This window comes from Gymnoscopelus microlampas (assembly GCF_963454915.1).
Source record: "Gymnoscopelus microlampas genome assembly, chromosome: 16".
NCBI classification, from domain to species: domain Eukaryota; kingdom Metazoa; phylum Chordata; class Actinopteri; order Myctophiformes; family Myctophidae; genus Gymnoscopelus; species Gymnoscopelus microlampas.
In genome coordinates this window covers 35,077,620-35,105,119 of record NC_139953.1, presented here as the reverse complement: position 1 = coordinate 35,105,119, position 27,500 = coordinate 35,077,620, and the positions used below count along the sequence as shown (strand labels likewise).

General features: G+C 41.4%; 2 protein-coding genes across 2 annotated transcripts in view; one reads left to right on the top strand and one right to left on the bottom strand.

The window, feature by feature from the left end:
- Positions 1-6,780, bottom strand: part of LOC311063661 (uncharacterized protein) — a 159,269-nt gene extending 152,489 nt beyond the window's left edge. The window contains exon 1 of the mRNA XM_084083191.1: positions 6,775-6,780. Coding sequence (XP_083939317.1) covers positions 6,775-6,777 — 3 coding nt within the window. The 5' untranslated portion in view covers positions 6,778-6,780. The remainder of the gene's footprint in view (positions 1-6,774) is intronic.
- The window catches only part of meis2b (Meis homeobox 2b), a 28,733-nt gene extending 20,594 nt beyond the window's left edge, over positions 1-8,139 (top strand). Inside the window, exons 9-13 of the mRNA XM_084083192.1 lie at positions 637-713; positions 2,804-2,862; positions 3,802-3,891; positions 5,081-5,193; positions 7,047-8,139. Coding sequence (XP_083939318.1) covers positions 637-713; positions 2,804-2,862; positions 3,802-3,891; positions 5,081-5,139 — 285 coding nt within the window. The 3' untranslated portion in view covers positions 5,140-5,193; positions 7,047-8,139. The remainder of the gene's footprint in view (positions 1-636; positions 714-2,803; positions 2,863-3,801; positions 3,892-5,080; positions 5,194-7,046) is intronic.
- The last annotated feature ends 19,361 nt before the right edge of the window (positions 8,140-27,500 follow it).

Genomic DNA, 27,500 nt, shown 5'->3' with positions numbered 1-27,500 from the left:
GGGTGGGGGGACTGGGAGGCCGGCTCTCATTCAGAGCTTAAACAAAACCGCCATTGTGTGTCTTTGTATTCTATCCGATCATTTGTCAAGTAATGTCAAATAATGTCAAATATTGTCACACAAAGCCACGCGCTTTTAGTCAGAAGTGCTCTGAGGAGGCGGCGCCAAGTCAGATGCGGCCAGTAGCTGGGTACCTTTTTCACTTGTGTGTGTGTGTGTGTGTGTGTGTGTGTGTGTGTGTCTGTGGCTAAAGGAGTTGGGTTTCTTAATGCGGTCACAATCATTGTCAACGTGTCAGCATGTGATTGCATTTCGTGAGTTCTTCCAAGCACGCGAGACAGCACTTAACCACATGAACTCTAGTGTCCCTATTCAGGGTCGATCGTTCGATTTACAAACTCACAGCGCGTTGCAATGCGCTGTGTTGTGAGCTTGTAGATCGGCTATTTCCGGCAAAGGGATTTGGTGTAGACTTTAGAAAGGTTGGGGGCTAGCAGGACTCTGGGGGACCCCGGTCAACTAAGTATATACAGTATATAGGGATAAGTGGTTATGCACTGTTCTACATGACTGCTGCTTTTGGCTGAAAGTGCTGACATTGTTTTTTCATGAGGTTTTGTTTTTGTCCCTACACAGCATCCGTACCCCTCAGAGGAACAGAAAAAGCAGCTGGCACAAGACACCGGCCTCACGATCCTTCAAGTGAACAACTGGTAAGCAAATCTAGAACGACCCCTCTATTTGTGTGATGTCACAGAACCTATTACTGTCGGCATGAGCACACGTGCACATGCACATGCACATGCACATGCACATGCACATGCACATGCACATGCACATGCACATGCACATGCACATGCACATGCACATGCACATGCACATGCACATGCACATGGGGGCGTACACACAAAATGTATGTTAACCACTTAAATCTATATACTCCGTTGGGGTCTATCCCTGGCTCCCTGCTTTTCTAAGGTTCATGTGGTTAAAACTAGTGAAGGCTTTCTCTCCTCTGGATCTGTTGTATAATTCACATTGTGAATTAATCTGACTCGAACAGAGAGTAACCTCTGTTTCTCTGCAGACATGCTTTGGTGCAAATAGGAAAGAGGGTTGCAGCATAATATAAGATGGTTTCCTCTCTGCCGTCTGCTGGTCTGTCTGCTCTGCATACACCATCTATCTTCTCTGTCCGTCTGGGACAATCAGAAACATTAAAGGAGAAGATAAACCACCCCCTCCTCTCCCCTCAGTTCCCCCCGACTCATTTTACATGTATGACATGATGGATTAAAACATATTCTGGCCTTAGCACCCAGAACCCCTTGTTATGGATGGCCTAGCCATTGGAGTGTGTGTGTGTGTGTGTGTGTGTGTGTGTGTGTGTGTGTGTGTGTGTGTGTGTGTGTGTGTGTGTGTGTGTGTGTGTGTGTGTGTGTGTGTGTGTGTGTGTGTGTGTGTGTGTGTGTGTGTGTGTGTGTGCGCGTGCATCCAGCTAAAATGATCACACGAAACCAGGTCCTATAGCTTTGCTCTGCATCCAGTTTTGTATGGATATATCATCTGACATATAATTTAATTTAATTGTATGTAGTTATGATACTATCAATAATGTGTTACCCACTCCTTTGGGGTATTTCTTGTCCCTGTACATTTGCACATGCATGACATTTGTCCCATGCATTTACCCATCCTAACTATTCCAAGCAGGGAGCGCTATTAATACAGCGCTCAGGGAGCAGTTTGGGGTTAAGCACAGGAACCCTTTAGTGTCCCTATTCTGAGGGTGAACATTCAGTGGAAATAGCAGATCTACAAGCTCATATAGACCCCCAGGGGGTCAACAAAATATAACAGGGTTTAAGTGGTCAAGTGTCTTGCTCAGGGACACCTCGACACACAGACAGTTTGGAACCTATTGCAGTTGTATTGCTGTTATATGCATTGTTGCTGTTTAACAAGTACAGTGCTGTGGAAAGGAATTAGCCCTTGTGGGGCAATAAAGTCTCAAGTTTAAAGCTTTCAGACAGATCCACATAGGGTTTGGAATTGAGATTAATTGAGACGATATCGCCTCACCACAATTTTAATCCTCTCATCAAATTCGATGAATGGGTCTCGCATTTCAGTCTATCGGGTTCTGGCCGAGCAGCGCTAATTATATAGCAGCACACCTCTAATCCGGTGGATTTATAAGAAGATCACCAGGTTTTAGTCCCAGCTCTCTCTTACTAATACAGTTATCAAAGAGAGTGAATGCACATATAGCGGTCTGTCATCTGGGGAGTATCAATAGCTAAAAAAACATTGGCAGAGCAGTTAGCCTTATTACAGCCTGAGGCTATAGAGCTAAACCTAAATCAATAGATTTTTTTAAAGCATTGTGACTACACCCCCACCCACCCCAACACCCGAGATTGTGTCAATAGGAATAGACTACATCATTAGTCTAATTCCCAGAGAGACTGAGTCGGACAGTGAGAGAGAGAGAGAGAACGGGGGAGTTTGGGCTGTGACGGCTCCAAAACACAAACACAAACTTGTCATGTTTTCAATTCAGCTTGTTTTGGTTGATGCACTGACATTTGGAGATGTCCTGAACATCTAGAGCACACTCTAGAATATTTTTAATAACTTTTAATAAGTGCAGAAAAATAGTCACTGACATTTCGACAGCACAGTGACTTCTTCAGAGACATACACTTTACGCAAAAACATAAACATTTTGATTTCTCAACAGGTCGATTTCCAATTGTCTGTCATTAGAAGATAATGCTATAACGTTGCTCTGTTCCTCCAGGTTCATCAATGCAAGGAGGAGAATAGTACAACCGATGATTGACCAGTCAAACAGAGCAGGTATGAAATTGTTTCAATCCATTCATCACACAAAATATTACGCACGCACGCATGCACGCACGCACGCGCGCGCGCACACACACACACACACACACACACACACACACACACACACACACACACACACACACACACACACACACACACACACACACACACACCCACACCCACACCCACACCCACACAGTCAAGTGGACACTTAAGGGTCCATTTGGTTCCATTTGTGCACTCTCAGAGTTAAATGAACACTCAGGATTCCACAGTGCACCTTCTATTTACATATGTCATGTCATTTGGTGGACACTTAATGTACAAAGAAGGTCAAATTATCATACGAGCAGGTCGGCCCCCACAAGGGGTGTTACACTCCTAACCCGGTGGTGTTATAGTGCCTTGTTCTACTCACTGAGCAACATTGCACTCTGATCTTTGTGTGAAATAGATTAATCTAGTTTAAAGCTGTTCTTGGATGGATGTCACACATCAAATCAAAGTCATGAAAGGGAGATGGAGATGATGTTTTGGACTTTGGATGTTTCTTAACATCTGTTTCTTGTGCTTGTGTTCTCGTGAACTTGTGAAACATCACCAGTTGCCCCCAAGTTACCCCAAGTACGCTCCCAATTCAAAAGTTTGCATATAGTCAAGCACAGTCCAAATATACAGATGTGAACTTGATCCCCTTACTTTACAGAGAGGGTATGTGGACTTTGGACAGCCTCAAGCAAACGAGAGAATGTTCTGTCCACATCACCTTGATGTTCTTTACATTCTTGGTATTATTGAGAAACAGCCATTGTGTCTACTGTCTAATCATTGCCCCACATATAAAAATGTGTATTTGACCTACAATGCATGGCTTGAAATGTTATGGTCAATGGGTCATGCAATGCAGCGGTTGGTAAAATGTAACAAAAAAATTGTTTTCTTCTACTATAGTGAATCAGGGTTCAGCCTACAGTCCCGATGGCCAGCCAATGGGAGGCTTCGTTCTTGACGGACAACAGCATATGGGCCTTCGACCTGGCGGTGAGAAATGTCACTTTTTGAGCTAACTTCCTGTTTATTGTTTATTGTTTTGGGTGGAGTTGATGTTGGAATCGTTTTTGAAGAATATAATTCCAAGACATCGTTCACTCTGGTTTTGAGAAATAAAGGGCCATCCACACCAAGCACAATACTATAACCAGGTTTCGATTTGCTGGGGAGTATGGGGTGGAAATCCATGCCTCTGCTTTTGATACTGACCCCCATCTGGTCATTACTTTTTATGGCTGGTGAGGATATTCATATCCTTCTGGTCAGACTAAATTAACACATGCATTTCCTTTTGAGAAAGGTAGACTGTCTGATATGTTTGATATTTATGGTATGTTTGATAATATCACAATTTAATAATTCCATTAAAAGCGTATGTTAACCACAATAACCCATGCAAATCGAACCCTGACTGCAAGGATAATTATGTGAGCATCCACGCTGATGTTGTCGTTATCGTGCTTGGTGTGGACAGACCCCATAACCCTCATTAACAGCACCAAAGCACAGATCTACAATCCCATTTCCTGCCTGTTTTCATGTTCGTTGTTGTTAGAATTTTTCATTTTGTTCAGTTTTTAACCAAAGGCAAACCAAGGCAGTCTTTGCATGTGCTAAATGGGAAAAAGCCTTTATTGAATTCAGAGATAATGTGGTGGTTAAGCCTCTGCTCTGGAGTCTTGCGTGCCCCTGGCCTGTGCTTGCAGTTTGCACAAGAATAAATACATTTCTTTATCAAAGCGGCTAACCAAATAAAACCTTTCTCTTGAGCAAAAGTAGGTATTAGAGAAAAAAGCAAAGTCTGGTGTCCATTCACTGGATATAATACTCGTATAGTCAATATCTCTGGTAATGTTCAATGAATGCATTTGTAAAAATCTGGCTTTCTAAAGGAATAGTAGGCTACTTGTGGGTAATTTATATTATATATGAGAATATATTTTTGTTTCCATAGACAGGTTAACCACATTAACCCAGTGTCCATATTTTGGGCATGTCATTGTAGGCAAAAAAAAAATATATATAGGCTTAATTTATACACATTGTACACTGGTGCTGCACAGCAAAGGTACCAGAAGCTGTGACAGTCAAGGCGAGACACAGGGGGGGACAGACAAGTGTTTGTGACTTGCAGAATTGGAACCGCTGTCTTAACGATGTCTGTTCTTACCCATCACAGGACCAATGGGTGGCATGGGAATGAACATGGGTATGGACGGCCAGTGGCACTACATGTAAACACCCCTCCCCCTCCCCCCACTCCACTGAGGCAGGCCTGATGAACAGGGTGATGTAAGTACACTGCAAAGCCCTGAGTGAACCTTTACATGAATAGGACTTTGCTGCGTAGTACAGTTTCCCTCATTAAATCTCTCTTTTCTTTTTTTTCTACTCCAGTCCCATCTCTCTTTTTGTCTCACTCCCTCTACCTCTTCATCAGTTCCCTTACTCCTCTCTCTATCACTTCTCCTCCATTTCTCTCCATTCCACTTTGTCTTTTCCTCTCTTATCGCAGTCTCTTTTCGTCGCTCCATATTCGTCACTTCCTCGCCGATGCCATTTCCCTCGCTACTCTCCCTCCTCCATCCCCCCCAAGTCTCCCCTCTCCCCCCATTCCTCTCCGTCATGCTGCCTCCCGCCCGGCCACTATTTTCTCTCTCGTCCAACCCCCCCCCCCCCCTCCTTCTATGGCCCCCCGATCTGATTAAGAATCTGGGTAATGCTTCCCCCCCAGCCCACGCAGGTCTCTCTCTTTCTCTCTACCTCCCACATCTCTGCTACCACCTCCTCCACCCCCCACCCGGCCCCCATCACGCTCCTCCACCGCCAACTGACAGTTCACAAATCAAGACGTATCGCCTGCCGGAGGCATCGGAGCACAGAGAATTTTATTTAACACCCACCCACCACTGCTCAATGAGCCACGCAGTAATGACACTTACCTTGATTAATAGAGCTCTTTATATGTAAATAGGGGGAGCTTGCATTGGTTTCGCTTTTTCACCGGGGCCAATTTTCGACCAACACCAGCGACCCCCCCACCCCTTACCACCACCCACTTCTGGAGCCCCCCCCACCCCACCCTCTGATAATTCCCCTAGTTTTTGCTAATGAAATTTGAAGATTGCAGGTCTGCTGCATAAAGATATCGCACTCTAAATCTGAATAAATGCTGGCTATATAGTATATATTTTTCTGCAGGGAGCAACTGTTTAATCCAATTATTTCTCATTGAATGATCATTGACTAGTTACAGTAATAGCTCAATAGAGCCGCATGCTTTTTCGCCCTCCCCTAATTTGATCTGCTAGACCGTATGCTGACTGAGGCAGTAAATTTTAGCCAGGACTGCATGAATGGCTGTTTGGAGTATAATATGAGAGAGTATGCCACGCGCTATAAAGTCACAGCCATAACATTTAGCCATTACAGAAAACATGACTGAATCTGCACTATTTAATTCTGATGTGGGAATTACCTGGCTGGAGCATATGCTGGCTTTATCACCATTGCACTGAAGTTTATACATTTGTTATTTCAACAACACTAGGAATGCAGTTAATTATCAATTAAAGAACTATATGGAGAAGGGGGCCAACCAACAGCTTAACCACTTTCAACCTGGTATCCCTATTTTGATCATGCACGTTATCATAGGTGAAACATTTTCAATTCTTCTAGATTTCAAAACGTTTCAACGCAATTTGCGCAAATTTCAGAAATAGTGAAAATAGCAGATCAACAAACTCGCATAGCTAATAGAACGGATGAAACTTCGATTTTTGATACAAAGCCCTCATTTATTCAATTTTGTTTGCACAAGACTGCTCTCTGTAGTATAGCCTAATCATTTGTGTCCCAGCCTCCACAAACCATTTGTGTCCCAGCCTGTTGGTTTCAGATGTATCTAATCTTTCTGATCATGTTTATGAACCATCATTGCATTTGACCTCATACTTGGTGTAAGAAAGTGCACCTGTAGGCCATGTATGCATTTATATAAAATGATATATGTTTTATAGCCCACCATTGTTTCTTGTTTTATAGATAACGCCATGGTGTGATATGAATATCTATATTTTCTTGTTTATACAAATACATGCAAGTATTTATGACTGACTGTTCATCTGCTTCTGATTTTCCAGGCCTCCATGGTTGGCTCAGGGAATACTTCCACCTGGCTGTGGTATACCAATAAGAAAAGTGATTACAACCACACATCATCGCAACTGTACCCACCTGACCACGCCCACTTCACCATACCCGGCCAGGAGGGAAAGCCCACTTCACTGTAGCTACCCAGCCAGGAGGGAACGCCCACTTCTGCACAGACCCCACCCACAATACAAAACTTTAACTATGGAGTGAGACTCAAAGAGGACCTGAGGCTGTCACTTGTTCAAGGACTAAAAAAAAGAATCTTTTTTTCCAAAAACAAACGAAAAGGACTTCCAAAAATGAACAGCGGAAGCCAAGTGTGACCTCAAAACTGCAGTTTGACACATCTTTTAGTTTTCATTTTAAATTATTTATTTATTTTTGTACAACTGTGGACCACGGGACAAGAACTTTTTTTATATTAAAAAAACAAAGGAAAAAGTAAAGCTTTCCCAAAAATGTATCATTCACCCCTAGAAATTGTACATTGGAACGATTTGAAAAAAAGGAACCGACCCTGCGCGCCTGTACAGTGCTGCGCACATCCCACAGAGACACACAAAAGACACTCTCATCCTTAAAAGAAACACTGTGGAATAATATCTTTTTAAATCTCAATAAGAGTATTCTTAATTGTTGTGGTGTATAGACTTGTGCTCTTTATTTTTTGGCTGTTTGTGTCCATGTTTTGCGCTTGTGACCACTAGATTTTAGAGTGAGAGTTTGTCACTTTGTTCATTCCATGTACTGTTGGAAAGGAATTTGCTCGCCATCCTTGCATGGCGACCAGCCGACCACCGATTTACAACCTACTACACACAGAGAAGACCAAGACTTCTAAAGCCAATTTTGTACCCAGAGTTTGTTACTTTCTGTTGTCCATGCACTGCATCAATTTCGTATAATTTTTTACTCTACTTCCATCTAAAAGAAGAAAAAAAAAACATGTTGTTCTCCTTTAAAAAAAAGGAATATGCTGGGAGAGAAAAGTTGTAAGAGATATCGGAGTGATTTTCTTTTTTCATTTTTTTTGACAATGTTTCAAATAGTTTTATATAGCACCAAGAGAAGGGAAAATGATCTCTGCACTAAAACCAAAATAAAGATGGAATTAGAAAAAAAGGGAATGTTGGGAGAGTCTTTGTCAAGAGCTGCCACTGCATTGGCCATTTGAAAATAGCCGATCTGCAAGCTCACAAGGCGTCATGATGCGATATGTTGTGAGCTTAAAGATCTGTTATTTTCAAAGAAAAATCTTGAGAAAAAGTGGACATTTTTGAATATTTTCAAATCAAAAAAATCTTTAATGGTGGGGGGGTCTCTGGCACAAAATATTTTCTGAAGGTTGGATCTACAAATATAAATTAATTGGGGGGTCCTTGACATAAAAATGTTGAGATCCACTGATTTAAACAACATTAGGAAACAAGCCCAAATAAGCAACTACACTTTCGAAACAAGCCCATGAAAAACTGCAACTAATACAAAAAGAAAGACTGGAATGATTCGTCCATCTGCTGGTGGTGCTGCTATATTTTACTCGTTTTAAATTCCACAACATTTCAGTGTGAAAACAACAGGGCATTTAAAAAGCGGTCAGCGTCAAGCCGTGGAGGGAAAACAGTTTAAGCAAAAAACATTAGTTTGTACACCAGGTCACGTATACCGAGGTTTTGGTCGATACGGGATGGAATTGCAGTTGTCTCGGCTTATTCGATTGATGGTGACAGGGATGATGGATGGCCTACTCGGAATTCAAGAAACTGGATGGAGAGAGGAGACCCCCATGCTACCTTCTAACAAAACCTTGCTGGAACTTTGGATCGCATATATCGGCCCGTTATGATGGGGTTGCATTGTGCGTGCATGTGCGCGTGCGCGTGCGTGAGAGAGAGAAAAATATGATATCGCCTAAAGCAGTGGTTCCCGTTAGACGTTTGGCCTGGGACCCAAACTAGTGAAAATGGCAGATCTACAAGCTCACAGCTTGTAGATCGGCTATTTTCACTACATCTTGAATATTTGTATTTATTCATGAAATTATTTTTGAAAAATCATTGAATTTGTTTATAATTCATGAACATTTGCATTTTTTTCTATTTAAAAAAAATGTTTTGAAATACGCTAATAATAATTAAAAACAAAATGTAGGAAACAAAAACTAAAGGGATATTTGTTGTGACCCATAAAAATGTGTCCACAGCACAACCCAGTGTTTGGGAAACAGTGGCCTAAGGAATGGGGTAGGCCTAATGGAGGGGGGAGAGAGAGAGAGAGAGAGAGAGAGAGAGGGGCGTTATGATTTCCCAATATCTAATAATTTCGTTCCATTTCAATAAGTGTAGTTGATTTTTTAGCTTCTCCTTCGATTGAGTGGTGTTTTCGTTTCACTGGGCTTTGCTATCTGCATCTCCATGTTGTTTATAGGCTTATTATACACACGCAGTCTCTCTCTCTCTCTCTCACACACACACACACACACACACACACACACACACACACACACACACACACACACACACACACACACACACACACACACACACACACACACTAGAGCTGGCTGCATGGCTGCCGAGGGAGGGGAGAGAAAAAATAAAAAGAGAGCTTGGAGCTCATTTATCAATGTCAGCGACATAACGATTGAATGCGTGCTGTATTGATGAGGGAGGAGGAGGCTGCTGGAGCACTGCTGCATGGCTCTGAATGTGCTGTTATGATCACTGATAAATATTCATTTAAATGAGTTGCAGCAAAAATTCAATTAGACTCTATATGTAAGTTAGAACTTATATTGTTTTCCCTGCCTGAATATTATTATGATTAATATTAATTAAGATGGGCCATTTGTATTATTATTATTATTATTATTATTATTATTATTATTATTATTATTATTATTATCAAGAAGAAGTAGTAGTATAGGCCTATAGTATTAATAGCCTATAGGCCTTAGTAATAGCATCATGTGGCCATTTGTTTATGTGGCTCTATAGGCTATAAAGATACATTGTACTTCCAGAATGACAGCTCTCTGCTCTACCTTCAAAAAACACAAACAAAATAGTGTAATTTCCCATCAATATTCACGTAAAAAAAATTGTGTTCCTTTGAGAGTAATTTTTCTTCATAAAACGCCATAAGGAACAGTTGTTGAGAGGACGTATTATGTGATGCCATTTTGCATAATGTGTACAAAACTATCATTTTTCCGCCCTCTTGACACTCGAATTAATTATATTCAAATTGTAATTTCATGTTAACTTATAAACCATGTCGAAGCGAAAAACAATAGCAACTTCCATTCTATTTTACTTAATTTACATATATACCCATCATGTTTTGGGGAAATTTTCAAATTGCACATTAATAATATAGCCTAGGCCTCAATGGTATATGAAAACCAAATTAAGCATATTATTTTCTGGAAAATGTGCCTAAAGCCAGGCAACTGTATAGGCTTTACAACCTTGAAGAGAAGGAAAAAAACAGCCGTTTTCTTCTTTAAAAAATATATAAATAACCTGAAGCCTTTTATGAAGAGTAATGTATGTGGTATTTCAGATATTATAAACAGAGTGTTTTGCTGTAGTCAGTGTTGCCATGTCGGCTTATTATAAGCAACTCTGGGCTTCTTTTTCAGTAAAGTTGCTTGTAAAAATTGGTAGTTGCGGTTGCGGGTTGCAGTTTTTTTTAGGCTTGTTAGTAAACTTAGTGTACTTGTTTATTTAGGCTTGTTTCCAGATGTTTTCATTATTATTTAAACCAGTGTTTCTCAAATATTTTTCATGAACATGGTTTGTGCCCATGGAGAATTTTATTGAAAGAGTTTTTGAAAAAAGCAGATCTACAAGCTCACAATGCCTCATGAGCTTGTTGGCTATTTGAAAATGGCCAATGCTTTTTAAAGTGCTCATGATGTGGCCTATTAGTTGCTCCTTTTGGGCTTGTTTTCCAGGCCTGGTTGCTTATGTCTCTCACAAAATATGGCAACACTACTCGCAGTGAAGATAAATGCGTTTTGATGGATGCCGGAAACGAGCGCCTATCCAAATGAAATATGGGTCATCCCTCCTCAGCGGTGGTAAAAGTACTCAATTGTTTTACTTAAGTAAAAGTACCAATACTGTAATGTAGACAACTAGACATACTCTGTTAAGTAAGTAACAGTCTGGAATTCAAAATTGACGAGATGAGATGTAGTGGAGTAGAAGTAAAAGTATTGAAATTGGAAATACTCCATTAAAATAAAAGTATACCGCGAAATTGTTCTTGGGTACATGTACAGTACTTGAGTACATGTACTTATAGTTTACACCACTGTCCCTCCTGAAGAAAGCAGCCCCCACGTGCTGCTAGATACAGGCTGTTATTTTTCAGAGCACATTATATTGGCTTTATCGTGAGGACAACCAATGTTCTCCACTGGAATAGTTATTAGTGCTTTCCTTGGTTGTGTGTAAACGCACGCATCTGAAAAGAGCGATACAATTTTCAAGTATTCGGCCTACATAATGTGATTACATAGCAAAGTAACAAATACAAATCTAACATTTCGTTTGGAAAGCCACATAAAAGTTCACAACACCTTATTCAAAAATGGTCTTATATATGGCCTATATACCTTTATTGTTAGTGATCCTATATAGCTAACAATGCAACGAACATATTAACAAGATACAGCATAAATATATGTCAGACTGATTTAAAGCACAGCCAGTGTGTGTAATTATTCATCTCAGTGTTTCGAGTCTTGACATTCCCTGCAAAGATAAAATATTCATACAAGCCAAGTTCTCTTTGGGGATCTCCTAGCCATAAGAAGGTTCTATTTTCTTTTCTTATCTTTTACGATCTGTCGTATCTTATTTGATCTTATCTCGTGATCCAGTAGGCCTATATACCACTTTATATCTGTTATAGCAGCATCCGTCACAGTAGTTCTCAAAGTGGGGTCCGGGGACCCCCATGGGGATCCTTGAGGAAGGGGTTCCAGGGGGTCACCAGGAAATCAATCAGTTGAACCACTTTTATATGCTTTGGCCTATCTTCTGTACAAACTCACAACTTTTTTTTCGTTCAATAATCTTGATTTAACAACACAAATGTTATTGATTGATTGATTGATTGAATACTTTATTAGACAGAAATGTGAACAACACGCCGTAGAACAGTCAGACATTTGGGCTAAAAGGATAAAACAAAAAAAGTCCAGGGGACTTGTTTCCATTGTGGTCCTGTGTATAATACACAGGAATTGAATACACAGTGTATTCAATTCATCGACATGAAAAAGCATAAAAAATAACACGAAAAAATACAATTCGATGCCAATGCTCCTACTTTTACTCAAGTAACATTTTGAACACGGGCCTTTTACTTGTAACAGAGTATTTCTACATTGCAGTATTGATACTTTTACTTGAGTAGAAAATGTGAGTACTTTTTTCCACCACTGTCATCACATCACCACCACACAACCACCGCTCATCATCCTCATCATGTCTTCCTCCTGTCAAGCGCACGCCAACGTCCCAGATATTTCATGCTGACGTCATTTGTTCCATGCAGAGCATAGCATGCATGCAGCTAGAACTCCCACTCAAGCTTCATTAGTCTACCCAGTGATGGGAGAAGTACTCAAATGTTTTTTACGAAAACGTATCAATACCCTATTAGAAATAGTCTGTCACATCCAAGTACAGTATTCAAAATGTAGTCTACTTTAAAAAGTATTGGCATCAAAATATACTTAAAGTACCAAAGTAAAAGTACTCGTTATGCAGAATGCCCCAAGTTTTCAAATGCATAAAAAAACCTTTGAAAATAGCATATCTAAGCTCACAACAAGTGACTTGTTGTGAGCTTGTGGATCTGCTATTTTCAAATTGCCAAAGAAGATATAGGTCTGACCGTCTGAAGTTTTTGTAATAATAATCTAAATCTACAGAGTAACTTTATCGATGAGAATTTGTATGATATTAAACTAATTATTTACTTGTTGGTCTACATCTGCAGGTATGATTGCCCATGTGGGCCAGTGACAACTGGGCCAGGCCAATTGCTAATCCCATGGGGCCGGGATTATATGATTGATATCATATCATGTTGCAATTATGGTGACAGCATTCAGAAGGCTTTTATAATTGAAGAATGATTCATATCTGATCAGGACTATTAGGCTACACTGCCAAAGGACAGCCAGTAAATAAAGCAGACCGCTGCACAGCATCTCCATTAATTGTCAGCCTGGTAGTCCCAGTAGGAAGGGCACCCCTGACCTTGCAGGTAATATTGTTTGAGATTGACAGACAGGAGCCCCTAAACCTCACCTTGGGACATCTTTATATAAAACAAAAAGTCAATGTCAGCATATAGGAAAATCTGCAATTTATCTCCAATTTGCTCATTTCTCGTCAAAACTATTGCAACCCACATCTTTTTCCCAGAGCAACGACGATAATGATCTGTCTGCCTTTCAGAGTGGCGCTGAAATATCACTGGGCACTTTCCAAAATGGGAGAAAAAGAGGGAAAAAAGGAGTTTCGTTGAGACGCTAAAAGGTCGTCATTTGGAGTGGTGGGAAAAGTAGGCCTACTCATATTCTTTACTTAAGTAAAAGGCCTATCAATACTCCGCTATACAAGTATAAAGTCCAGAATTCTAAATTGACTTGAGTAAAAGTACAAAAGTATTGGTATCAAAATGTACTTAAAGTACCAAAACTAAAAGTTCTAAAATATTTGATAGCAGATCTACAAGCTCACAATGTTGCAATGCCACACTTGTGAGGTTTTAGATCGGCTATTTTCAAATAGCCTATGTATAAAATAGGGCTAAGTGGTTAGGCCTACTGTATGTTTTATGATATAATAATTGATAATTGCAAAGTAGCCTAACTAGTAACTAAAGTTTTCAAATAATTGTAGTTGAGTAAAAGTACAATATTTGCCTCTGAGATGTAGTGGAGTAGAAGTAAAAGTATTGAAAATTGGAAATACTCAAGTAAAGTAAAAATATGTCAAAATTGTGCTTAAGTACAGTACTTGAGTACATGTACTTAGTCCTTTACACCACTGCTGGGCACTTTCCAAAATGGGAGAAAAAGAGAAGAAAAAAAAAAGACGCTAAAAGGTCGCCATTTGATATGGAGTGATGCAATGCAATACCCCGACTTAACGCCACTAGACATTTCAAGGTTGAGAGCAGCGAGCGTGCAGAAGAGAACTGACACATCAAACGTCAAGCGATCAGCTCCCCGAGAACCTCCATGCCATGGCCACTCTCTCAACTCTCACCCCCCTGACCCCGAACATGAATCCCCGCAAATAAAGACTGGGAAACTCGGGGGAGGCCTCCCCCAGTCCGTCTCTCTCTCCAGTCTCCTCCAACACATGACTTTCCTTAACGCACGTTTAAACAGCAGCAGACGGACCAGTCCGTACCGACACGGGTCCAAGGCCTGGGAATAAACAATAGTCGTGGTGGAAAAAGTAGGCTACTATATACCTACTACTGCAATGTAGGCCTACAAATACTCTGTTACAACTGTAAAAGTCTGGAATTCTAAATTCACTTGAGTAAAAGTACAAAAGTATTGGTATCAAAATGTACTTAAAGTAGGCTATACCAAAAGTTTTCAAATGAATAAAATGTATACAAATCTTTTGAAATTTGCAGATCTACAAGCTCACAATGTCTTGCATTGCCACGCATTGTGAGCTTGTAGAATGGCTCTTTTCAAATGGCCAAAATGTATAGGGCTAGAGTGGTTAATGTGTTTTGTAATAATAATCCAAATCCACAAAGTAGCCTAACTAAAGTTTTCAAATAATTGCAGTGGAGTAAAAGCACAATATTTGCCTCTGAGATGTAGTGGAGTAGAAGTAAAAGTACAGAAATTTGGAAATACAAAATACAAATTTGTAATTAAGTTCAGTAGCCTACTTGAGTAAATGTACTTAGTTACTTTACACCACTGAGTATAGTTCATGCCGCTGAAGTCTCAAAGAGAACATGTCGCCATTCAGGAGAGGATGTACATCATGTGTCAGATTTTGTTTGACAGCCCGGATCTAGAGGTTCTGTCACGGCCGTCCGGAGCCATTACCCACAACTGTCTCCACCTGGGATCAGATGGGCCTGGAGTGAGGGGAGAGGAGCACGTGTCAAATGGAGGGGATTAGAAATGTGCGTTGATTAGCACGTCAGCAGCAGGACACAGTGGTGGGAAAAGTACTCAAATTTTGTTTACTTAAATGAAAGTATCAATACTGCAATGTAGAAATACATATATAATCCATCCCTGAACATGACACACTGACCTGCAGGGGGGATGAATGCATATACACATACACACATCTGACTGCATTGAAAGTTATGCAAGGACTTATGGTTTTAAACTTGTGTATTGATAATGAAATGTTCACTGATTGTTTGCTGGTTGTCTCTCCTACACTGGTGGCAATCCCCTTGATTGGGAAGGTGCCAAGTGCTGTGGAGGAGGGGTGTTTCATATGCTGTAGTATTGTGTTTATTTAAACTATCATTGAGTCTTTACCCCAAGTTATATTTGTTTAATTGTAACGCATCATTAGGAATGTTTAGGTTACTTTTGTACTGTGGCACGGGGGAAGCTCTGGGAGTATTTATGGACGTATTTGGAATTGTTGCTAATTGGTTCTGTGTCCTGTGGTAGGATCCACTCCCTATTTAACGTAGGCTGCAGGGTAAGATAGTAGTTAGTTAGTTATGGGCAGAAACACAGGTAACATCCTTGAGGGAGAGCTACAGGGCCTTGTGTGATCAAGGTTAAGCCTGAAGAGACCTTTTATCCAGTTCAACCAGTTGGGTCTTGTTTATACGTGTCTGCCTTGTGCTTATTTATTGTTCTCATTGCTCTATTTTAGACTTTTAGGCCAGTATTATTGTTGCTAAATGTATATCTTCTTGCACTGGAGTTCGATGGAGGAGTTGGGCGAAATGAAACCCCCCTAAAATGCATCTCTGACTGTCTTTGGAGCCTTGGCCGTTCGAGCCTTTTCACAGGCACCTTAAACTGTGAAGCTGTAGGTACTCAAATATTTTCATGTCAAGGAAAACTGATATGTAGGCATATACTTAGACCACAAACCCCCCATTTTAAGTTTTTGTCTTTGCAATTGCCAGTATAGGGATTCCGATAAAATAAGATTTTGTTATTAGATTTAATGGCTGTTTATAGTAGATGTTCTCTTTCTAGATGATGAAATAATAGTGAAATTTAACAATTTATCATTTTTGCTAGGGACTCCTGGCATTGCCTCAAATCAAGGAGTCTGGGGTTCCCTGGAGCCCACTTTGAGAACCACTGTTTTAGAAGGCCAAACTTCTTTTGTCTGATTTACAATTACTTTTAGGCATTTAGCAGATGCTCTTTTCCAGAGTGACTTGCAAGTGGTCTGATGGGCAACGTTTGCTCATTTGTTCCTTTTGGTCAGTCCTTCTGTACAACAGTGGTTCGGGACTCCCAGGGGGGTCCCCACATGATTTTCTTTTCTTTTTTTTTGGGGTGGGGGGGTCCCCAGATGACAGTAAAGTGATAATTTATCATTTATTTATTATAATTTCCCCTGATGGAGGGGAAAGGAACTGGTTGGAATAACGTGTTCCTTTCATGCGCTACGTCCTACCGGGGAAACTCCCCCGTGTCATGTGATAAGATAGATAGAAGGTTAATTGGCTCTCATACATTGAAGGAGGCATGAGCTCAGTTCTGGGCTCCCTAGGCTGGCGGGGGGAGTGTAGCGCCCCCCCCCCCCCCCTCAAATATGATTATTTTGGGGGGTCCCCAGTTCAAATATGATTATTTTGGGGGGGTCGCAGCCTGAAAAGGTTGAGCACCACTGCTCTACAACCACTCTATCCCCATGATGTCTGTCCTACAGGCCTCTGATGAGGGTCATTTACTCATAGTTGAGCTCATTTGTCCTAGTTAGAGGCTAGTTTACTCAGTTGTCTCCTCTGGTTTGACCCTTTCCCACTCTAAACATGGGACCAAATGTCAATTTTATTGTCAACACTGGTGCTTAATAGTCTACTTCCAACAGCCTTCATATGAAGTTGGTTGACAAGGCCATTAAACACATTAACCCCATGGTGTCCCTGTTTGGGGAATGTAAGTATAGGGCTTAAGTGGTTAAAAAAAGAGCACACAAAAATGGTGGTTCTTAAAGAGGTTCTTCAGCGTTCTTCTTTGGAGTGGATGAGGTGCTATAATAGCTGCCTTACAAAGACAATGTTCAGGCCCTTTATGGTTCTTTAGCGGTTCTCTTCTGGTTCTTATTTTTATACACCTCTAATGGCTCTGTAACATAATTTGACAAAGGTTAGGTGCTATATAGCACAATCAGTATCAATATATCAATATACATGGAACCAAAAGTACGAGCCACTCTTTTGGTGCTATTTAGTACCACTATTGTTTAGTGTGAGATAAAAAAAAACAAGTGCCCTCTCCAAACCTTTTTGTAGCTTGTTGTACAAGATGAAAAGCTGGAAGAGAAAAAAACAACAAACTTATACTCAGTTAATTTTCTCCAGTTCTTTTTTTTCACACTTACATTATGTTAATCTTAGGATCACAAGATGGAATATTTTCATGAACACCGCTCTGATCTTTACAATCCAGTCCTTCCTAATGGTTGCTTATATAAGATTTAAATATGACAATGGTTATTCGCACACTAATGATGGTGATTTGTGTGAAGAAAACACTGTCCTTGCAAATGACTGGCTCTCACTATGGAAGTGGGTTAATCTTGTGCATGCTTATGTACAGTATGTGCTGAGTGTGCATGCATGCGTGCGTGTGTGCATGTGTGTGTGTGTGTGTGTGTGTGTGCGTGTGTGTGTGTGTGTGTGTGTGTGTGTGTGTGTGTGTGTGTGTGTGTGTGCGTGCGTGCGTGCGTGCGTGCGTGCGTGCGTGCGTGCGTGCATGTGTGTGTTGGAGGGATGTTATGAATAATCCCACAATATCTTATTGGTCTGTGCATACAACTGCATGTTTATTGTTTTGAATGTTACTAATATCACCATATATCACCATCAGCATGGCATTATTTTTCTTCTAGCCTCACATGATTATGAGCATCACATAACATCATATCACATCAGTAACTTTCTTATTCTAAAAATGATGACATTGATTAGTTTTCTAAGAGCAGCACTGTCCTCAGCACCGGATATTTGTCTCTCTTAACCCAGACTGCCACTGTCCACTCCTTTCAGTTTTTTACCATAAATTCAAAGAATTTTGTGTCAGCCGAGCTGTTCCCCCCTGAAGCCCTGTCCATGTCCATCTGCCTGCTCTGAACATGTAAGTGTTTTCACTGGAACAACAAGACTCAGAGAGAGAGAGAGAGACACATGGGTGATTTGGACAGGCACGCCGGACAGTGAACAGCGAACACTGACCGTGGCTTCAGAATCAAAGTGACACATGTCGTCCCAGGTTCCTCACCTGACATTTTCGTTTGCGCCGTTGTCCAGTCTGTGTGACAGGCATCTCACACTATTAGCACGTCTCTGTTTCCCACCACCAACACCCACTTTCACGTGGAGAGACTCACTGCTTGTTTTTTTTGTTTTTTATCATTTTACTTAAAGGACGACTTCACCCATTTTCAACCTATCTTCATATAACTGGTCCTCACTAATGCTCATTACAATATGGTTGCTATTTTTGTCTACTCTGTCTGTGTCTCAGAGGAGGGCTTTGTGGACAGTTCAGAAACCCGCCTACCAGCAGTGACATCATCGATGGGGAATCCAAGCTAATAGAAACAGCAGGCTTTCTATTTCTGGAAAGTTAGCATGCTATAATAGAAGCCATTGTTCTTGCGTTAGTAAAAAAAAATGAAAAAAACCTGCCTAACGATGATGTCACTGGTAGGCGGGTTTCTGAAGTGTCCACAGCCTTCCTATGAGATACAGACCGAGTAGAAAACATTGGTACCATTAAAAAATCTTAAAATTTATGTCTTCATAATATATCTTCATATAATTGGTCCTCACTAAATTAACGCTGATAAATGTTTTATCTTGAGCATTAGTGAGGACCAATTATATGAAGATAGGTTGAAAATGGGTGAAGTCGTCCTTTAAAGGGGCATGAAACACTAGGCCGATTTTGTCATTTGTTTCCCTGTACAGGTAAAAACAAATTGCAGAAGTGTACAAACATGTCAGGCTAATAAACAATGCAGCTGCAGCTAATAAAATGTATAATGGGTGTGTTAGATTTGGTAGTGCCCAGAGCCATGGGTGTGCCAATGTAGACAGTAGTTAACATTATACTGTCAGTGCTCGCTCGCACACAGTGGTGGAAAAAGTACCCACATTTTTTACCTAAGTAAAAGTATCAATACTGCAATATAGAAATACTCTGTTACAAGTCAAAGTCAGGAATTCACAATGTATACTGAGTAAAAGTACAGAAGTACGAGAGAGAGAGAGGAATAGTACACCGGCAGAGAGATTGTGAGAGAGCGAAATTGCGGTTGTATATTCATTTTACATATGTATTTACATTTAGAAAATAATAATGTTTGGCTTAAAAGTTAAGGGTGGCAACATGGTTACACATTAAACTGGATCTGCTGTATTTTAACCACATTAACCCTATGTGTTGTCACAATTTTGGGCAAAGTTTCAAAAGATATAATTAAAGAAAAGTCATTTCCAAAAATAACAAAAATAGCAGAGCTTACAACACATCACGTTGTGACACGTTGTGAGTTTGTAGATCAGCTATTTTCGCTATTTTATGTACTATTTGTTAGTACTATTTGTTAGTACTGTTATAGAAGCTTATGTCATTCAGTAAAGGTATTGAATGACAATGACAACCCCATCAAAACCAACCCACCCTCCTTTCAAACGGGATGTAAAACATTTCTGAATAGAACTCTTTATATGCACTTCATATTGTGTCAAAAGCTGATCTGACCAAGTTGCAACAGTATAGCCTTAACAGTTAATGCGCAATTACTGAAGTTAATCTAAGGAGAAAATACTTAATGATGGGTTCACATTAGTTCAAATAGGTTAGTGGCTTCTAGCATGTAACCTAATTACTCACACATGTGGAATGGTCCGGCTTCGGAGCAAGCATTGACAAATGAGATATTCTATGTCAGCACAAATTAATGAGAAATTAAAGGTCAGAGGTCAAACCCCAACCCCTCAGAACGCACATACGATTTTGATTAGCAGGCCATTCTGTTTGGCTGTAACTGTCACAAACATTCAAGCCGTCGGGGCAATCACTGCAAGGCTGAGAGACTGGGAGGTGAGGTTTGTTTAGGCACAGTGTCGCAGGGCACGCTGATGAAAAGACAAATGAATATTTCGGGGAGGGTATTTTGTTTTCATGGTTCACGACCCATGGGTTCACAAGTGTTGACATTCATTTGAATTCCTCTTTTGAATGGCTGTGATAACATTGTAGCGGTGGTTCTCAAACTTTTTTTTTATTATCTGAAGGGCCCCCATAACTCTGAGAGTGTACAAATGGAACTAAATGAAGGTGTGTGTGTGTGTGTGTGTGTGTGTGTGTGTGTGTGTGTGTGTGTGTGTGTGTGTGTGTGTGTGTGTGTGTGTGTGTGTGTGTGTGTGTGCGTGTGCGTGTGAGTGTGTTTCATATAAGGTTCAAACTTCAAGGTTTCGTTATTGTTACTTTGCAAGAGTGAAAATACTTTATTCTATTTCTGTCCTCATACATTTTGCAGAAGTAAAAATTGACATATGACACAAGGAAATAAGAAAGAAAGAGCATAATCAAAGAATAGCAGCAATATTAAGACAGTTTGTACTCTGGTCCCAGTGCAGTCGAGGTGCTTGGAGGAGCTTTGTGTTAAAAAATCTGTGTGTATGTATCCGTATATCCGTGTCTATGTCCGTGTGAATATAAAAGCTGTTGAGTGAACTCTGACAGTTTTACACACAGGCTGAGGCTGCCTTTACCACAGACAGGCAGTTGAGGGACGGGATTAGCATTTCCAGAGATTAATTTTCTTTCCCCTGGCTTGTACGTTCATAAACCTGATTGTTCGAGGGAAGCAGTTGTTTAGCAATCTACTGACTTTGTCTCTGTGGCTGCGACACACTTGCCTCCTGGCAGCATCTATAACCGTTTGTGGTTGGGATGGCTAGGATCTTTGATAAGCCTCTGATCTTTGCTCACACAACAACCATTGTATGTTCTGGATGGAGGGATGGGTGTGGACCCAGAGGATTTTGAAGTTTTACAAGGGTTTAGCGTGTGATCTCATCCAGATGGCATAACGGTATGGATTCAGTGTCTGGCTCAAGGATACTTGAATAATAAAAATATATATATCATGTTTTTTTCTTAGAATAAAGAAGCAACGTGCTTTACAATATTGACAGTATTGCAGTCACATTTATATGTTTTTTGTATGTAACGTTTTAGCTAATTTCTTGAGCAATTCTCCATTGTGGAGGATGTCACATTCTAAGATGTATCCTGCAGACAACACAACATGGAGCCAATAATTACTTCCTACACTTATACATGCACCATCAAACACTTGAACTTAGCCAAGACACCACCCCTAAGACTACAGAGAGAGATGAGAGCCAGAGAGGGAAGATGGAGATAGAGAAGATAGAGAGAGAATGTCTATAGACAGAGAAAAAGAATAGATGGACAAACAGAAATAATCTAGAGCAAGAGCGAGACACCAACAAAGAGACAAGGTTCAGCAGCACCAGGGACTTTGGTTTGGCCTGAGCTCATCTGGTTCTATGTTACGACAACAAAGTCCGGGCCTGATGGATGGTGAGGGCAGACGGAGGGAACGCGGAGGGCCTCCTCGGGGGGAGCCATGGTGGGGTTGAGGTAGGGGACACGGCTCGGGAGAAATCACTGAATCAGGCCATGTTTATAAACAGAGAACCAGTCCTCTGAACTATGCTTTCAGTCGTAGGAGGAGGGTGTATTGATAGCATGTCTGTTTTCATAGGCTATTTTTTTTCTTCTTCTTTTTTTTTGGCAATTATTTTAAATATGTGAGAGTAAGTAGAGACGAGGAAGCGAGGAGTTGGACACACGACATTGCTGTAATATGGTCATTACAGTTACTACGCCAAGGTGCCTCATGATGACACCCTTTTATTAACGCTTATGTTCAAGGCTTCTCTGCCAGTATGCAGTCTCATATGCGTTGCGGTAAACGTTTGACGAGTTGGAACGGATTTGACCATGAGTCAGACGTCTGACAAGACGGGACACCCCGCCGCGGCGTCAACATGTTGACGAGGACAACTTGACTAACCCATCCCCCATCCCCAAACGTTAATCTGACTCATACCCCTTGTTTTAAGTGTTTTTAGTGGACTTGTCAACTTATTACACGTTGGGAGAGAGAACGGCACTTCTGCATTCCAGTGTGGGCAGGACTACCGGGACGGCTGTAAAATGATGTGACGGGGGGATCCCTTCACATCAAACGGTTGCTGCATGGTCAGATGTTGCCCCAACTTGTCACAATACGACTTCAGAGTGAAAATGTGTAGTCTCTCCACAGGATAAGCCCTACAGTATACTTCATTGTACAATGAAAAGCTAAATTAGCCGATCTACAAGCGCGGTCATGATGCGACATGTTGTGAGCTTGTAGATCTGCCATTCTCACTATTATTATTATTTTTTTTTTCTTGGATATTTATTTATTTATTGAATTAAAAAAAAAGAGAATAAGGTTGGCCAGGTTGAAAGTGGTTAAGAGAGACGTGTCGAGACATTCTGTATATAGGTCTATAATTGTTGACGCAAACGGAGAGAAGTTTAACATGCAGTTTTCATCTGAGAAGTGAACAACTTAATAACAAGGTGTAACTCTACCACAATTAAACAGGCAATATCCTTTGGTCATGAGTATTGAACCAGCAATGCTACAATTAGGTCCATGCCTATATCACCACATCACCATTTGGACAGGACAGTGAGGTAGAAGGGATGGTTGGTGGTCTCTGAGGAACCCAGGATGAGGCAGTTATGTGATCACACATGAACATAGGCCTATGCAACATTTGATGACAAAAATGTATATACATTACAAATGGAATGTTTGTAGTTACTATTAAAGTTAAGACAGTAAAGTTATGGAACAAAGTTTAGACCGCAAAGAATCGCCCATGGTTTTAATTAACATTTTCTGAATTGGATTGGTTATGAATTATATCTTATAATAAATAAAAAATCTTGTGACCAAGCAAGTGCCATGTCTTGATTATTTTCTTGATGCTCATCTCACTGGGTGAGGAGTTAAGTTTGGGTGCCATGAAGATAAGTCTTCTATTTTTGGTTGATGAAATGAGATTCCTCGTGAGAATCTCTCATGCCTTTGGCGCTCTGCGAATCTGACAGGGGAGCGCGCACGCACCACTTGGTTCACATACTGTAGATCTTGGCTGGATTGGCCGCAGAAACGCAAGACAATTGTACCGTATACTGACTCCCTCCCTCTCATAGCAAATTAGAAATGTCTTCAAAGGCCATATTGTGTGTTTGATTTATTTTTGGTGTATTTTCGTTTCCGTGTCACCTTTGTGCGCCAAGCAGTGTTAAGTTGGCAACATTTTCTTTTCTTTCACTTTGTTAAACAAAGTGCCTATCGTGAGTAGGCCTTTAAGTGAAAAAAGGTTCTCACACAGGTGGGCCAAGTAAGTCGACCTTGAAATGTAGTTCAAGAGTTCAACTCTCCATTTCTCCCAAATGGGAACATTTAAAACCTTTAGTTGGGACATGGTATAAAACTCAATAAAAATAGACAGAAAAAATGGAACACATGAGCTAAGACATATCAAATGAACAATTTAAACCATGCGACAACTGAAGTCTATGATGAAAAATGGACTTTCCGCTGTGCACCTTTTGCTGAAAGCTGAAACGGAAAGCAAAATAAACCGTTGGTCTTAATGGGGTTCCTCCAAAGTGCACGCGCTGTATATTTGCTCTTGTCAGGTGAGGTCGTTTGATGCTGATTGCATCCATCACATTGAGCCGCGCGCAATTACTCTGAAAAATAAACACGCCTGCGGGCCCTTGCTCCCTGGCGTTATTGGCTGCCAGTGCATTTGATCCCAACTATTGATAATTCATCACCCGAACATCTAGTTTCATTGTAGGTTCTGTACGTTAAATAGGAGGTGAGAAAGGGCCATGCCGGCGTGCGTAAACCTGTTCACGGTTCCGACGTCAATTTGATTTTGGCGGGTTTATGGGCCGGGGCCCCCATTCTAATTGAAACTAATCAAAAACCACTGAAACAGTTCAAATGTCTAAAAAAACGAGACACACACACAAATACAAGTCATGGTCAGGTGATGAATGAGCCAGCCGCGGCCCGGGTCATCCATCACCTTCCACCGGTCGTGCCTTGGCAGCGCCAACGTGACAGGAACGGTCAAATAGCGTTTAGCACGCGGGGGGACCGGGCCTGTTTGGGGGGAGATTATTACTGTCAAGAGCCGTAATGGATTAGCTTGGACCCGCGTGGTCCAGCCAATGGCGCGCGGGCACGGCATATTAGCATAGCTATCAGGAGTGGCCCGGCCGCGCGGCTGCAAGCAGCAGGTTGGGGCTGATTGACAGATGGAGGTGGCTGGGCACCAGAGCAGACATCCAGCCAGGCAGCAAGTCTGAGGGGCCAAACAGCGAGGAGCCAATTATGTGGGGAGAGGCAGGGACATTCATCATTCAGTTAGACACCTGTCCAGCCACACAAAGGGAGAGAGAGGAGAGTCGGGAGGCTCCTCATCCTCGCATCCCCAAGACAGAGATGATGCTCATTAGATTGGACTGGAGGGGAAATAAAGCGAGGCTCACAGGTTCTTCTCATTCAGAGCACAACACAAAGGCAATGCACAGTGAGGAAATGGAAGGTGAGTGTGGTTTCGTACTTGTTGAAGGGAATGGAGGCCCCCACGTGGCTTTAACCACATGAACGCAAGCATTCTTATTCTGGGCATGTCATAATAGGAAAACATTCGGCAAAAATAGACGCACATTCTGTGAAAATTGCAGATTTAAAAGACCGCTGGACCCCAATGAAGTGGGTTTAAGTGTTAATGGAGAGGGTATAGTATAGGCCTACACACAGTAAAATCCTGAGAGTGTACAAATGGACATGTGGTTCCTTCCATATAGTTAAATTAACGACTTTCAAGACTCGGGACCGGCCAGTGCCCAGGGGCTCTTGTTGACTACCAGGGGGCTGCGAGGACAATCAATTCACTAAAATGTATACAGTATAGGTTTACGTTCAAATATGTGGGCCCCTCAGCCTATACAGTACAAGCCCCTCCTTTATGACTATCTGACTAATAGAGCTGTATTTTTAAGTTTTTATTTATTTTGACATGAATATCATGTAAATAATGTAGGTTATAGACAGTAAATCCAGTATGATGAAATGTATACAGGTGCTTTCTTGACCACACATGCCTTAAACTTGAGTAGGCCTACAGTGCATTTGTGTGCCCACCTGACGTAATCCTAACCCTAATCCAAACCCTAATCCTAACCTTAACCCTAACCCCTAAGCCTAACCTCACAAAAAGCAATGCCTAAACTTAACCTTAAACCCTAATTTTAACCCCTAAACCTAACCATAAACCTAAACGTTGAAATGCAACGTACCTAAAATGTAACGTTTTTGTGGTCCACAAACTTTGTCATATCAAACGTTTCTGGAGAAATGTACAGTGACGTTTCCTCTGGCGATTGGGTTGCATAGGAAAGGGCCTAAAAGGCCTCATTATTGGCCTAGGGGACTCCATGAGTCTTAATCCGTCCCTGACCTAAGTCGCAGTGCAGGCATTAACACTGTCACTGCAGGTAATAGATGGGAACCAGCCATGTCATGAGTAGGGGCCACATAAGACTGTTAGACTGTGTAGTTCAATGGGGAGAGCTTTGTTCTAATGTGTCCAGGGTTCCCACATTGCTTATTTGGGCAAGGCAAAACCACTTAAACCCTATATACTTTGTTTACCGGTGTCCCCCAGGGGTCTATAGGCCCCCTCCTTTTGTCCCTCTACACCAAATATCTTTGCAGAAAACAGCTGATTTATCTAGTTTTGCCGAATGTTCACCCCAGAATAGGGACGCTATAGCGTTCATGTGGTTAAGGTTTTGATTTCCTTGGCAGCCACCAATGTGACAGGAACGGTCAAATAATGACTCCACAGCACTTCTACTAGTAGGACTCTAAAAGCACTGTACTAGTCATACTAGTACAGTGCTAAAACTGGACTATATCTGCTGGTGCATTGAAGAAACCAGGTAATAGGTGTGCAAAGCTGAGTTGTGTTTTCAGCACCCCCTGGTAGACAACATTTACAGACAGAATTAAATAGGCTGAAGATACACCATCCCAATTCGCCGGCGTCTGACGGCAAATCTCGCAAACGTCCAATGTTTACTGGTGCTAGATCCTGCGAGAGTGTGTTGCTGGGACAGAGAAAGGTCGATAATAAAGTTGATTTTCTCCTGATGTGTCTCTGAAAAAAAGCCATTTTAGTGTAAAACGTTTTCTGAATATTGTGTGGCTTCTTGCGATCGGGTCCAATATTTAGTTCAGTGACCATGGAGCTAAAGAATGGTTCAGAAGCTGTGTTCACGTCAATCTCCAATTGGAATCAATAGACTCCAACCTACTTCCCGTCTCCTAAAAAGGTGTCCGCGCACTTCACGCAGATACGGGAAATAAACCGGAGATGGCATGTCTTGGGTCCCAGGTTTCAGAAGGTGCCATGCCCGTTTCCTGTTCTAGTTCAGTGTCCCATAGCTTCTTTGATTGGCTCATGCGGCTGGTTTTGAACTGGAAACACAAAACACCTTCAAATATGTTTCTCGTTCGAATCTGCTGCCGAGCCAATCAAACGAAGATATTGGACACTGAACTGGAACAGGAAACGGGTTGAGCCACCTTCTGAAAACTGGCACTATACAGTAATGCACAGAGCCTATGGCCTATATGTACACACACACACACACACACACACACACACACACACACACACACACACACACACACACACACACACAAACAGCTGCACTTGGCTTCATGCGGCTCAACCAAAAACATCCACTGAATGTTGTTAGATTGCTTTTCTTAAGTTTGTATCCCAGACATTTCGATACACATATTACCTCCTTTTAACAAGCAGAGAGCAGAAACAGCATGGGTGTGTGTTCCTCCTCGGCTCCGTTCGCCCGTCAACTGCTTTGCGGTCACGCCTCATCGGCCCTCGGCCCCTTAGCCACACTCCCTTCACTGATCACGCGCCATAAACCCCCTCCTCTCCGGCGCAGCAGCGCCGAAATTAACAAACGCTTGACATTTGCACCACGTCCAATTACTCAATATCCA